This window comes from Calypte anna, chromosome 1 (genome assembly GCF_003957555.1).
Source record: "Calypte anna isolate BGI_N300 chromosome 1, bCalAnn1_v1.p, whole genome shotgun sequence".
Lineage (NCBI taxonomy): Eukaryota > Metazoa > Chordata > Aves > Apodiformes > Trochilidae > Calypte > Calypte anna.
Genome location: NC_044244.1, coordinates 24,056,862 through 24,071,204, shown reverse-complemented (window position 1 = coordinate 24,071,204; position 14,343 = coordinate 24,056,862). Strand labels below are relative to the sequence as shown.

Sequence of the window (14,343 nt, the reverse complement as noted above, 5' to 3'; positions counted from 1 at the left end):
GGATCACCTAGTGTAGGTCACACAAGAACATGTCTAAGGGAGTTCTGAATGTCCCTAGAGAAGGAAACTCCACCTCACTTGGTAGCCAGTTCCAGTGCTCTGTCAGCATCACAGTGAAAAAGCTTTTTCTTATGCTTACAGGGAACTTCCTATCCTCCAACTTGAACTTGTTACTCCATGTCCTATCATTGGCCCTCACTGAGAAGAGCCTGGCTCCATCCTCCTGACACTCACCCTTTACGTATTCACAAACATTAATGAGGTCACCCCTCAGTCTCCTCCATTTCATATATGAACAGTTCTAGCATATTAGACCTGAAACCCTCTTAGCCAAGCATTCTGTCTCCAAAAGCAGCCAATAATGGTTGACATGAAATTGGTACCAGAGGACAAACACGTAATGTTACTTCCCAGCAATACTTTCCAGGCCTCCAGCAGTTTTCAGCTTATGCACTTGCTGAGCCAGAAATGGTGATTTTTGCATTTGGTAGCCATTGGCTGACACACCTGTTGTGAATTTACCCCATTCTTTAAGTTCTCTAATTTTAGCATCCATAAACATTCCACAGTGCAACTACACATTTTATGAAGAACAACCACTTTTGCTGTTAGTCTGCCATCGCCTAATCTGCTTGATGCCTTTTGCTTTATTAAACACAATGATGTAATCTATTATTACCCACACTCCCCATGCTACACACACTATCAGACTAAGTTTTCACACAGGAAGAAGAGACAAAATTTCCCAAAACTGATGTCCAAAACCAACTAGAGAAGACACACAAACAGAAAAAGTGAAATAAAAAGCTTTTCAGGATGAAAGAAGTAAACCTTTGGGCTGAAATATCTGTATCCACAAAATAGTTATTTTAGTGTACAAAAATGGCATGAATCAAGTGAGCATCATTACTTTACCATTAAGTAAAAATATAAGCAATAAATTTTTCCCAAGTTTTGTTTCTGAACAATTTTGAGCCCAGTGAGGCTTTCTTCATCTGATAAATTCCAATACTGGAATGACCACTCTTCTCCAGTACTTCAATGACATGTTAAGATTTGTTGATGATGGATAAATGACCTTTAATTCCCTCACACAGGGTAAGAGTGTGCATGGTTGTTGCTAAAAAAGCTACTACACCTCCCCATGCACACCTCTGAATGAGCATTTTTGCAGCTACAGTATTGCTAACTGGGCCAAAATTCATAGTTTAAAGATTTAATTTATCCTCAAGAATAGCTGTAAAAACATTTTTAAGGTCTGGGCAGAAAAAGAATGTGGTGAAATAAAACAATCCTTCCTCCTACACACTTGGCTGCCATCTTTTGGGGACCAAGATGTCAGTCATTGCAGGACTGCCTGGAGTTCTTATTCAGATGGAGCACTATTTGCCAAATCAGAGGAAAAACTGTTGTTTAGATCTAGAAAAGTAATCTTCCTAACATCTTCCAGTGGAGCAGTAAGTCTTAGATCCCCGGGAAACAAAGACTGCATTAGTAGCTCATGGCTTATGTGTCATATGGGGTTTAGCTACAATACCTCCAGTAGTGCCAAGCTGTAAAAATTTAGACAACAATTTAACAACTATATAACTGAGCCATCCATTATATTGGTTTTATAACAGAGGTACCAGAATACATTGCCCCAGAGTAAAATTTGGCATACACAATGAAAACACAAGAGAACTTTTTTGTCCTCTTTTGGATTTTAAAATGTCTGGTTTATTTGATTTATAAGAATAAAGTACCTGAAAAAAACTACAATTTCAGTTCTCTATGCCTCTAAAATGCATGTTATTTTTCAGATCAGTTTTGTAAGGGGTGTGTGTTGCCTGGCAGCAAGTGCACTGACAATAAAGAGAAGAGCTAATTAGCTAATACTCATTCAACTACATCACAAAAAGGGTACAGGCAAAATGATAACCTGCATTGCTAAAAATGAAAAGAAGCTCTACCACGAACCAAAAAGAAGACAAACACATCTCTTCCAAGCAAGAGAAGGATGATTTAGGACTGCAGTGATCAAACTGGACAGGCATTTTCCCACCTTCATCATCTTTGGAAAAGATGGAAAAAGGATTAAATTCAAAGCTTACCAAAAAGCACAGGAACAGAAGGGACCCTTTCACACAGGCATAGCTATTTAGAGCAGAGGTGGGAAAAGTCTCCAGGGTTTCATTTATCCCATCACCCTCCGAGGAAAAAAAAAAATCTTGTGAGGGAATGGCAGTGCCAATAGTTTGGTTTTGCTGACAGAGCCCAGTTGATAGTACTAGCAGCTTCAGGAATTAAGAGTGCTGTTAACTGTGCTACCACAGGAGCTGTTAGAAACTCAGCTGCTTTCAGCAGTCTAAATAGATAATGTGCAAAAGCCACAGCTTTGTACTTTCCCTAAGCAGAAAAAGGCAAAAAACAAGTTCTCTGTGAGCAATCTGGTCTACTGGGAAGTGTGCCCATTCACGGGGGGTAGAACTACAGCATCTTTAAGGCCCCTTTCAACCCAAACTATTCTATGATAAGATTTCCACTGACTGTAACAGGATATTAAACACTGTGCATACATGCAGGCATCTTAATTTAAAGTGTCTTGAGCCTAATCTATACCCCCAAGAATCAGGTAGGTAATTTCACTCAAAACCAGAGAAGCTTACAAACCTGCTTCTAAAACAGGTTATTTCTTCCAACCACTTACTTGATGCCACTAGCTATTAAAGGAATTTTCAAGACTTAGCTCACTATAAACGTGGCTATATGGTGAAATGATTCCTAATCCTTCCTAATACAGAAAACTCTATAAACAGAGAGAGTATTAAAAGAAGTTTACAATATCAATACAGTACTCAAGAAAAATTCAGGGAAAACCACCATTTATTGTTTTGGCTGTGGAAAGCTTGTTTTTTAGTCTGAAACTAGTGTAGGAGTCTGTGACCCCATGTTTCTCTAGAAATTATCTGATGCAAAAATACATGTCCATTTCCCAGCCCATTCAAGATGAACTTCAGAAGTAAGATGTGACCTATGGGAATGTATTGGGCAACAGAAATAAATATGAATGCACAAGAATCTTTCAAGAACAAGCTATGATGTGGAACTTGCTCCTCAACTAAGACCAAGTTCCTTGCTGAAGATAGTATCATCTGATGTTAAAATCCAGGACTTAGATTGAACTTCATACAGTCATAGTTGAGGGATCATGAGGAGACTGCACATGCATTTGATCACACTCAGTGACTTTTATTGGATAGTTCACCAGAAGAAGTTACCTGCTTATTCTGCCCACCTCTTCCCCAAGTACAGCTTCCCTGCTTTTTGGGTTTTCCAAAGGTTTTCTTTAAAAAGTATGCAGAAGGTTTTTTTTAGTTGCTGTGGGTTGGGTTTTTTGTTGTTGCTGTTTGTTTGTTTGAGCTAACTGCAAAAGTTTCAACAGCTTCAACATTAATAATAAATATACCTCAAACTAGCAAATTTATTTTGCAAACAAAAAACCCAGTCCCCCAACCCCTCCAAGATTCGTAAGACACTGACATTTATACATACACAGATATTGTTCTAGCTGTTAAAACATGATTTCAATCTATTAACAGCCACAAAAGAACTTTGTAATTTTTTATTTCAATACAAATTAGGTAACTATGTCTTTCTTTTATGGGTCTAGGCACGCAAATCTTAAATAATCATGGCTTAATTCTTAAATGTAGCCAGTAATTTCTATTTGGAAAGTCACCTTCAGGTAAGTTACTTCTAAGGCAAATAGTTTATTATTAGATCCAGATACAGGTACATACTGTTGATATCTTTTGAAGTTTTCCAGAAGCTATCTTTATGACTTCCAGGATTTCACACTTTGCCCTGTGTTACAATAGGAACAAACATCAAGGACCGGAAAGTTTTGATTCACTTACCACAGAGAGAGTACCTCTTCCCCAAGCCTACTTGACATCTTCATATTTACATATTCAGGGATTACAGAGGTATTGTAAATCAACTGATCCCTTTCTGGGGTAGGAATGAGTGCGGAGGCAGACCACAAGCTCTTTCCTTCCTGTCCCAATTTCCATCTCTATTCCTGTCTCGCTGTATCATCTGTATAAGCAATGCTTATACAAATGAAGTCAAAGCAGTTGGAAAAACAAGAGAATGTACTGCATCTGCAAATTTGCACCTCTATGCCACTTTCATACAACCAGCTCACAGCTTTGCCCCTCTGCACTTCACAAGTCCACATCTGGAAGTGAAAGGAACATTTACGAAGTGGACTGCATCTGGTGGCTTCCTTTTCTCATCCCCCAGCACCTTTACAACAGAGGAAGAGAGGCCCTGCTGCGGGTTGTGGAGCAGAAGGCACAAATAAAGCAATGCTGTAGGTTGGAGTAGGGTAAGGAAAGACAAAAAGGAGGCTCAAGGTATATTACTGCAAGATGGATCAAGAGCAATCTCTCATCACAGAGGAACAGCAGGACTCAGACAGAACTGTGCCACCACTTCTGCAACTCACCTACCTGTTGGAACATCACAAGGGCAATGTGCATCTGACTAGATGAAAATAACTTATCAGTTAACAATAACTTATCAGAACAATAACGCTACACTGAGAACTTGTGTTTTGATGAGGACAGTGGTAGTTAATCAAAGTCCTTTTGCAAGTGACCATTTTCCAGCATGTAATCCCTAGTGAGAGATAGTCTTTGCTTTGCAAAGGTTATGGTCTCATTTCCACTACTAGCAATTTTTTCTGATAAGAACCTTTCCAACTGATCTAAATCAACCTCTACAACAGATCTGATCAAACCATCATTTAGCATTTCCTTATACTGACCAGAATGGCAGTTTTACTACAGGCATTCTTGCAGATCAGTATCTAGTGAATACACCAAGCTAACCATAAAATCCCACACAGTGACATCACAAAGTGTCACGGAAGTTCTCTCCATTTTTATGTCTTTTTCTATTGACATGTTTTTCTGTAACACAGTGTTTTTATACTGTTATGCGAGCTGCAGCAACCCAGACTGATCCTTTTGGGTAAGCACACATTATTCTCTATGAAATTTTGACCAGTGGGGACAACAGCAAAATCCCTGCTCACTTTAGAGGAGTCAAGATTCCACTTCACCAATATTCTCTGTATATACAGCTTTACAGACAGTAAAAGGTAATACTTTTCAGAGAAAAAAAAAATTATGCTTTTAAGCAAAGTCAAATCCAGTGGAACAATTTTAACAAACTTTGTTGATTGATGTAACAGGCTTTTCACAGGCTTTGTTAAAGCTACACTGAAGCTAAAGCATTTGACAAGCCAGCCCTCTGTGTGCAGCAGGCTGATGTTCAATGTTTCAACAAAAAGACTGTCAAACTGGATTATTTTTTGCTGTCATACAATCATTATTGATAGACGTTATGCAGATGGAAGTCATTTGAAGATGTTTTAAAATACACACATATGTCTTCTCTCAATTCGAGTCCTAACTGCACCAACACAATTTTACTGGCTTCACTGCAATCAAGCTGTGCAGGTATGAAAAAGGACCAGAACCACTCCCCTGACGTTTTTTCTTGTCATCCCTACCACAGTAAATATGCGAACATTTTGGGGGAAAGAAGTGGTGGGGTTACCAAATGTTCTGTTCCACTCCAGGAATCTCAAAATGACAAGATTATCAGATTTGTTCTTAAATGTAACATACCATAGAACAGTCTAGGCTTTTTCAGCCAAATTCCCTGGTGAATGTAAAAAAGGAGGTAAGAGGCATTTTAAATCCTTTTCTACAGTGCTTCTAAAAGCAGCAAAAAGAATCTTTTTTTCCAGTGCTATTAGTGATAGTATACCAAGAGGCAATAAGAGCATTTAGTATCAAGAAACTCTAATGTACCTGTTATACATTTTCAGCTTACATCAAACTTACACATTAACATATTACTGTTTCAAATACTGTTCTTACAGGGTTTTTTTATTGCACCATTTGTGCAATTAAGATACTAAGAATTAAAAAAAAAAGTAATGTAAAACTGTACTGAAAACAGTATTTCATTATAAGTCAAAGTTTAATGTGACTTAGAAGATAGTCACCTGTACGCTTACTGTGACCCTAAAAATAAGCAAGCTGATCTGATTCATAATTCCGTATCTTGAATTTAAAGACAGAAAATAAGCTATTCATACTAACCCTTCAAAAGGAATACTGGAGTGCTGTATAAATATTTTTTTAATCTTTTAATTTCACAGAGTTCTTTTTACTTTCCTGTACAAGAGATAAAATGAAATCAACAATATAACATTTATATTGGCAAGGATAAAAATATGAAAAGGAATACTAAATATTTAATGACTGACAGCAAATTAAAAGCAATAATTTAAAACAATATTTTTTTATAACTTAAGTATAGCTATTACTCTTATTAGGGAGCAACTCACAGGCTAATTCCCAGCCTCTCTTCAGCCTTAACAAATAAATTTTAAAGGTAGCATGAAGTGTAGAGCTATCACTCCTACCTTTCACAATGAGAACACCAAAATATGAGTGCCTTACACTGCCCTGCCAGGGCAATATTGAAGTGGTACCTGATTGTGAGCTACATGCTTTGAGTTTTAAAAACTGAAATTTAAGGCAGTAACAATATGAGTACAGGAAAGAAACCAATGTAAATATTTTTTACCAAAAACTAGAGCATTAGAAGTATTTAATAGTGTGCTTTTATGACTTCTTACCGTAGTATTAATTTACAGCATGGCTAGATTGTTGTTTTAAAGGACAGTGATGTTATATTCACTGAGTAGAGTTTACTTTTTGTTAGTTTAAATTTAACATCCACAACACCACAGAAGTTAGAACGCTCAAGGCAAATTGAGTGCACAGCTAGAACAGGGTTTTATATAAGAATTAAGTGTATGTTTGAAAGAAAACAAAATAATAATGAAATTTTTAAAAGGCCAGAAATAACCTCAGTTTCACAGAAACTAGTGTCCCCTCCCTTCAGGGGTCTTCACCTTCAGAAGGTGAAGACCTTCACCTTCACCTTAAACCCAAACTTTGCATGTCACAGCACTTCCAGCCCGGTTTCGGACCTGGCCGCCCTGGCTTTGTTAACACGGGCTGAGGAGCCCCGCTCCATCCCCTGGCAGGTTTGACGCCGCCAGGTCTGGGATGCGCCGGGCGAGGGAGAGCTGCGGGGTTGAGAGGAGTCTGCAAGCTCTCAGGTGAGGAGCCGGGGTCCCACCAAAGCAGCAGCCGGCCCGAGGGGATGAATCCCTGCTCTCCTGACAGGCTGCCAGGCCGGTAAGCAGGAGAGGAGCCCACCGCTCGCCAAGGGGAGGGAGCGCAGCCCCTCCCGACGCCGTTTCATCCGACTGACACCATATCGCGCCCCTCCACCTCACCAAGCTCCTCGCCCGCCCGCAGGGAGGACACAGCGGGAGAAAGGAGTGTTCTGTTCGGCTTTTGGGCATATTTTACGCAGGGAGCCAGATCCTACACCTGGGGAGCAGGCCCGGGGAGCGGAGACGTCTCCACACACCGGGGCTGGGGCGGGAGGGGAAGGGAAGGTACCGCTGCCGAAAACGCCACAAGGGAAGAAGGAGATAGCGACCTCTTCGAGGGTCCGGTAAAGGGTTAAATTCTCCCCCTCCCGCCCTGGTCTGACAGATCCCATCGTCCCGGCCGCTATCACCACCCGTCCTCCCGGAGAGATGGGGCGCAGCCGCCCTGCCTGTGGCAATCGGCGGGCAAAGAGGGAGTGGGTGTGAGAGAGGCGAGACCGGGGAGCGGTTCCCCCGCGCCCCTCCGAGCCGCACATCGACCCTCCGCCGGGGCAGCGGGAAGGAACAATGGGGGAGAGAACCCACCGCCCCCGTGAGGGGAAAAGGGAGGCCGAAAGGGAGAGAGGCCGAAAGGGAAAGAGACCTGGAGCCCTCTCTCTTCACCCCCGGGGAGGGACAGGACTGTGGAGGGTCCCGCAGCCCTATCCCGCCCCGGGGGAGAAGAGAGAGGGGCGGGGGGACGGAGTGGGGCAGACAGGTCTCCGAACGCCGCTTCGTCCGGTCCCCACAGGGAGCCCTTACTGCCCCGGCTGTGTTGAACCCCATCTCCCGCCGAGCCGGTTACCGCTGCCGTAGCCGCCGAGTCCTCCCGTCCGCCAGAGCCCGGCTCGCAGCTCGCGCCCTCCGTCGCCATCTTCCCGCTGTAACGGCTCCGGCGCGGAGAGCGGCGCGGAGCTGAGTGGCGGCAGCCGCCGCTGCCAGGAGCTTAACCCCCTCCCCGCCGGCAGCGAGCCCACCGGGAGCGGCGGCGCTTAACTCCTCCGGCGCCGCGCAGGCGGCGCTGCCGAAGCCAAGCCGCCCCCCTTCGCCGGCCGAGGAGAGCGACTCCCGCCGGCGGGCGCTCGGCTTTCCTCACCCACCCCCTCACCGCCCGCCATAAGGCGGCCCAGAGCCAAGCGGAGGAGGGGGATCGGGATCGGGATCGGGATTCGGGATCAGGATCAGGAGAGGGATCGGGATCGAGAGAGAGAGAGAGAGGGGAGCCGGCTGCCGGCGATCAGTGCTGGCTCAGGGGAGTGCCTCGCCAGCGCACAGCGCTGGCCCCGCGCAGGCACCGCTCTCTTCCCCGTGGCTTAGGAGCAGAAGAACGAAAGGAAAGGGTTATGGATGAGGTGAAAAAAAAAAAAAAAAAAAAAAAAAAGGTAAAAAGGACGAAAAAAGAAAGAAAAGAAAAGAAAAAAAAGAAAGAAAAGAAAAGAAAAAAAAGAAAGAAAGAAAAAAGAAAAAAATAAAAGGGGTTTTGCAATGGGCTTGGCTCACCTGACTCACCTGATCTATGAGATCCTTAAACCAGTTGAAGCCTTTGAGAGAGGGGCATCTCTTTCCTAGGGGCACTGACAGAGAGTCACCTTTCCCCATTCTCCTGGAGGCTGAGGGAGGACGTTTCTGCCCTTAGCCCTTAATGCTTTATTTTCACGGCAGAATTACTTCAGAGCCAGTGTGAGGGTGGGCGTTCGTCCAGGCCCAATGTGTCAGGCCCAACACTTCGGTTCCTCTCAGCCTCAGCCCTGGAGTCCACCCTGGCCTGTTCCAACTTATTCAGAGGAAGGTTCAGGCTGCTGAGCTGAATTTGCCATCATGCAGGCGAAAGCTTCTCCAGGATCATCCACCCCTCCATCTGTACCCCACTCTCTGCCCTCAGGGAATGTCCCTCAAGATCTTGCCCCACGGCTTTCCCCTCACAATGGGAACCTTCCTGCTGAGCTGTATACCAAAGTCGAATCTGAAGGTACCCTTCTCTGGGACCGATTTACTGTATCTATTACCAGATGAATTTGCAACACTGTTTACAATGCAGCCACATGGAACTTTCAGCACCAGCAGACTCCTCTTGAGCCTGCTTCAGGTCTAGGTTCAAGCTCAATCGACTTGGCTCCTTCAACAGATAGAAATGGACTAATGATTTTCCTTCATCAAGTACAGCAAATATTCTTCTAAGCATGCTGAACCTAAGGATGTAAGTAAAAACATGCATGAACTTTTTCTCCCTTACATTACTGGAAGGGGAATTGATGAGCGATTAGTAAACTCCAACTGTAATGTAACTGTTAATGTACACTGAACAGAATGAGCAGAAGGCAGTGAGGCAGTGTATATGATCCATTACAAGGCACGTAAAATCCAGTCAAGTATGTTTTCTGGGCTTGGGGTTTGTTTTTCCTTAAAAATCATCTAGCTGTCCTCCTACTAAATCTTTACACTTTTATAGTGAGTGCTCTCATCCTTTCCACCACCAAAGCTGAGAAACTCCATTGATGACACAGCCCCAAAGAAGTTGTTTTTCTCAGTTCCCAGAAGTCTAATACCATTTAATTGGTTTTTGGATATATCATTGCTTGCTTACTTTATTGTCAGCAAATTACTGTACATTACTCATTATTTATATAAAGTTTGACAAGCATGTGGTGCTTTGTCATCGAGAAACTCAATGAAAAGTCATTTGGTTCTTATGGACTTTGTCATACTTATTCCTCTCCAAAATAATTATAAACACTGAAGTTTTAAAACTGGTTTGGGAAAATGTTCTCTTATTGATTCCTGTCTGCTGTTATCATTGCCAGTATTTCCTTGTTGTATTAGAATCATCTGCTGAACGTCAGTTACTTTTGAGTCTTTGTAACTGAGTTGGTACAAAGCCTGCACACAACATACTGTGTAAGTACTATTTCTCTAACCCCATCCGTGTCACAGCCATGATGTGGCAAAGGCTGCACAATTTATCTGTTGGCTGCTGCAATCATAAACTTTGGTTTAACTGATTTTTTACCAATTACCAAGCATACATTTATCAAAATAATAATGAATATTAGATTAGTTAAAGCTTTCTATCTTAGATTTGATAACTGCTCTCCCTTTCCTCATCTGAAGAAAAATATAAAATTATTTATGAGAGAGGTGGGGGTACTAAGATCTCCACCAGCAAAAAATTAATAGGAGATATGGATGAGTAACACTTCAGTTAAAAGCTCACCCCCAAAAAGCTACTATCCAACACATCATCCTAACATTGCAAACAGTCAGGCCTGCAGTTGAGGTCAAAAAGATGACAGTCATGCTTTTGAAGGAGGAATGATACCTAATTCTTCCTTATGTCATGAAATGAATCATGACAAGATTTTGAAAATATTACTGCTTTTTGTAATTGTATGAGCCTATACAGCATGTTTGTGTTTCTTCACTCTTTCCCCTAATGATAGCAACAAGGCCTGCTGTTGGCATGAGAGCACTAGAATGCACATTAGATATTAACAGTCACTACTTGGAGTAGATTCTCATGCTGCGTAGCAATCATTGCTGCATCTTCAGTGATGGTGGTAGGGTCCAAATGTCTCTGAGGTTTTGCTGCATGAAGAACACCTTTGGTCTTAGGATCATCTTCAAAGTAGGAAATGTTTTTTCATTGATAGTACTACATCACTGGGAAAGGACTTACTGGTTACTCTGTTTACTGACATCCTCACGCAGAAGTGGATTTAAACCTTCAGTAATAACATCTACACACACAAATCATTGTAATAAAAGAGCTCAGAGGTAGGGACAGCATGACTTTGTCACTGCTCCCATTGTGCACTGTCATTGCTATGCCTGTATCATACAGGGGAAAACACTTCCCTTAATGCACAGCTAAGTCAAAGCCCTTCTAGGAGAAGAAATTGCCTGTGCTTTTACAAATAATTCTGTCATTACAGTAAGGCAAAGGGTTGCATTTCTCAGAGGAAGATGCTCACAGTTTTGCTGCTAGCATGTATCCGTCAAACTGAATGCAATTAACTCTTTTGCTGCTGTTCCAGCTTTATTTGGCTTGAGTGACACAAAGGAAAGGCTAAGCCTAGGAGCAGGCCTTGCAACAGAGCTTTAAATGTATTCCTTTCCTATGATTAGAGAGCTGGCATGCAGCAGTGGAATGTCCACACCTTACAGGATGCAGCTGCTGGGCTGAGCTGTGCTCATTCCCTCCATGTGACAAAAAAAGCATGCCTTGGCTTTACAGTGGTAGGGAAGCAAACTGCTGTGTATCTAGATCATACAGTGTATTGAGGCTTTGCCTTGCTACTAACCATTTGCATGAAAGAAAACAAGAAACCAAAATAGTATTTTATTCATCCTTTTCTAGAAAATGAGCAGATGACTGAATTTAAAGCAAGCAGGGGATGCTGAAGTCCTGAGATAAATTTTTACAGAATATTGGTTATCTGAGAAAAAGTAATTAATCTTTGTATCATTGCAGTCTTTTCAAAGGTCACCCCAGTGCTAACTTTAGGCCATCACCCTCATTTAGGACTCATCAAGCCAAGCCAAACAACATAATTTAAATACTGCACTGATTACCTTTTCAGGAAACTTTGGTCTTGGAAGTATAAGCAATACATAGAACTCTGATAACTGTTAGATTGTGTTTTGTGAAGAGAGACTTGCTTTCTCTGGAAGATGGTATACCACTGTCTAGGTGAAATCCAATAGAAAAAAGATCAATATTCTAGAAAGCTGTTGGCTGCTTCTTAGGATGTTAAGCTAACATCAAAAATGAAGGTGAAATGGAGATAAAAATCAAAGTGTTGAGAACAAAATGGAATCTCCAGTAGGCATCAACAGAAGAGATGCTTTAATCGACTGTGCTCAAGGAGCATGGCTAATAAATAAAAAGTGTTGGAATTGTTGATTTATGAGCAAAAATTCAACAGTGCTGCATATTGTTTCAAGCTAGTGATGTGATTCACATGACTGGAATGTTGAAAACATTGATAATCTGCTTAGAAAGGCACGAGTAAAAAAAAAAAAAGAAGGGAAAACTATCAAAATAGAGTGTTCTGTGTGTCAGCATTACTGACAACTCAGTAAAGGCTATTTGAATGTTTATGAATTGTATTTTAATGTTTAAAACATAAAACTTTGTATTAGATAGTGCCTACTACAAACCTCACTTCATACTAAAGAGCAAAATGACAAGATCCTTCAGTATCTTTTACATAGAAAGAGGGAACTGCTGTCACTGAGGCTTCACCTTGAGTGACATCTCAGATTGACATTCTGCCAATACTGTAACATCCCAGAAATTTCTAAAAACTCCAGGTAACAATTCAAAAATATGACCTTGAGCAGGAGGATTCTAAATGAGACTTCATTTTAACACATGAAGAGGGAAAGATAGTTCCAACTGGAATCTAAAATTTGAGTGTTTGCTGTGCCTAACTGAGAAATCTGAGCCCAGAATGAAATCTGAAAGCTAAAAATGGGTACAGTCTATGAATTTGAAACATTCATTTTAGACAAGTCTTGCAGACTGTGTTATGCAAAAAGAAAAGATCACACACTGATCTCCCTGGAGCTGAAATCCATAAGCTTTTAGTAGGGTATCAATATATTGATATATATTGATATATATTGATATATACAAGTCTGTGCTGAAATGTCTAAAAAAGTTGGATATTTGGTTTTCATGCATTTCCCTATGAGGAACGAAATTATAATTCATTTGCTGTCAAGGCAAAAAAGAATGTACAGCTTTTTAAGTATGAGAAAGGTACAGGCAGTTTATATTATCAGGCTGAAAATGTCTGAAAATATTCAGAAGTGCTAAAAGCTCTTTTTTATTTCCCTCTTTCATTAATCTTCTCATGGGTACGACTAAGGAGTGTGAAGTAGATCCACTTGAGATTACCAACATAAGCAATAATGGCACAGGAACCAAGAATTCTCAGAACCAGTTTCCTGGAGCAGGAATGATGACTAACATACTTTTGCAGGCACCATCACTTCCAAGCAAAAAAACACTTCTTTATTTTCTTTTTTTCTTCTTTTTTTTTCTTGGACACAGGAGAAATGCATCCTGCTGTGATCATATTGGCTGTAGTGAAAGGAGGCAGAGGAATTAATGATGCAGCTGCCAGACATGGAAGAGTTTGTTCCTTCACTGGCAGGAGTTATGCAGTGATCTGCAGTGCTGGGAAGTGCACTACCTCATTTTGGAATTTAACTCTCAGCCCAAAAATCACCACACCATTAAACTCATTTTTTAAGTGATTGTTAAATTATTTTATTGCAGAATCTCTTTTTTTTTTTTTTATTGGCATTTCTCCCTGTTCATTGTAGAAAAGGTTAATTTTGAAATTGCCTTATGCCACTGACATCCTATTAATAAAATTGGATCACTGAATGCCCCCCTGTAGGGATGAATGTGTGAAGCTGTATCACTGCTAAAATGGGCCTCTGCATCTTAGAAGAAACTCAGCTGGAATTGGAGTGATAGCACACACAGTGGAGGTTGTCCTTCCTGCCAAACTCTGCTATTGCTCTGAGAGCTCACTGTGAGTGCAGCACTGCACATGGGCATTCAGCACACAAAAAAGCTTCAAGAGGACCTCTACTCTGTAATTGTAGAAATACAGTCTCAAGGGAGATCAATCAATTTGTTGCCAAGAAGGATCAGTCTCAGTAAGGTGGTAACTACCTTAGCACTTAGATTGAACTTCTTATATGGGGACTTGGTAATGAAATGTTGTTTGTATTGAAATGCTCCACTGGGGAGAAATTCCCTTTCTAATGAAACAAAATAGCTTCAATAGATTGTTAGCTCCATCACTGACACTGTAGAACCACAGCCCAGGAGAGTTTGCTCCTGTGCTGCTGACATAGAACAGAAATAATTTTGCTTGGGAGTTAACTCCCTCCTGGAAAACAAGCATATGCTGGAGTACAGGAACAAATCTGCTTGCCTGTAGGAAAGTCATGCACTTACTCACTGGTGCAATGCAACTTTTGAAATGTAGCTTTATTTATAATCTCAGAGTAGAAAAAGAATGCAGTGAAAAGAC

The 14,343-nt window shown here is 41.4% G+C and overlaps 1 protein-coding gene across 1 annotated transcript in view; it reads right to left on the bottom strand.

Moving 5' to 3' along the window:
- Positions 1–8,254, bottom strand: part of CTTNBP2 (cortactin binding protein 2) — an 80,433-nt gene extending 72,179 nt beyond the window's left edge. Inside the window, exon 1 of the mRNA XM_030448641.1 lies at positions 8,097–8,254. Within this exon, the coding sequence (XP_030304501.1) occupies positions 8,097–8,165 (69 nt within the window). The 5' untranslated portion in view covers positions 8,166–8,254. The remainder of the gene's footprint in view (positions 1–8,096) is intronic.
- Positions 8,255–14,343: the final 6,089 nt, after the last annotated feature.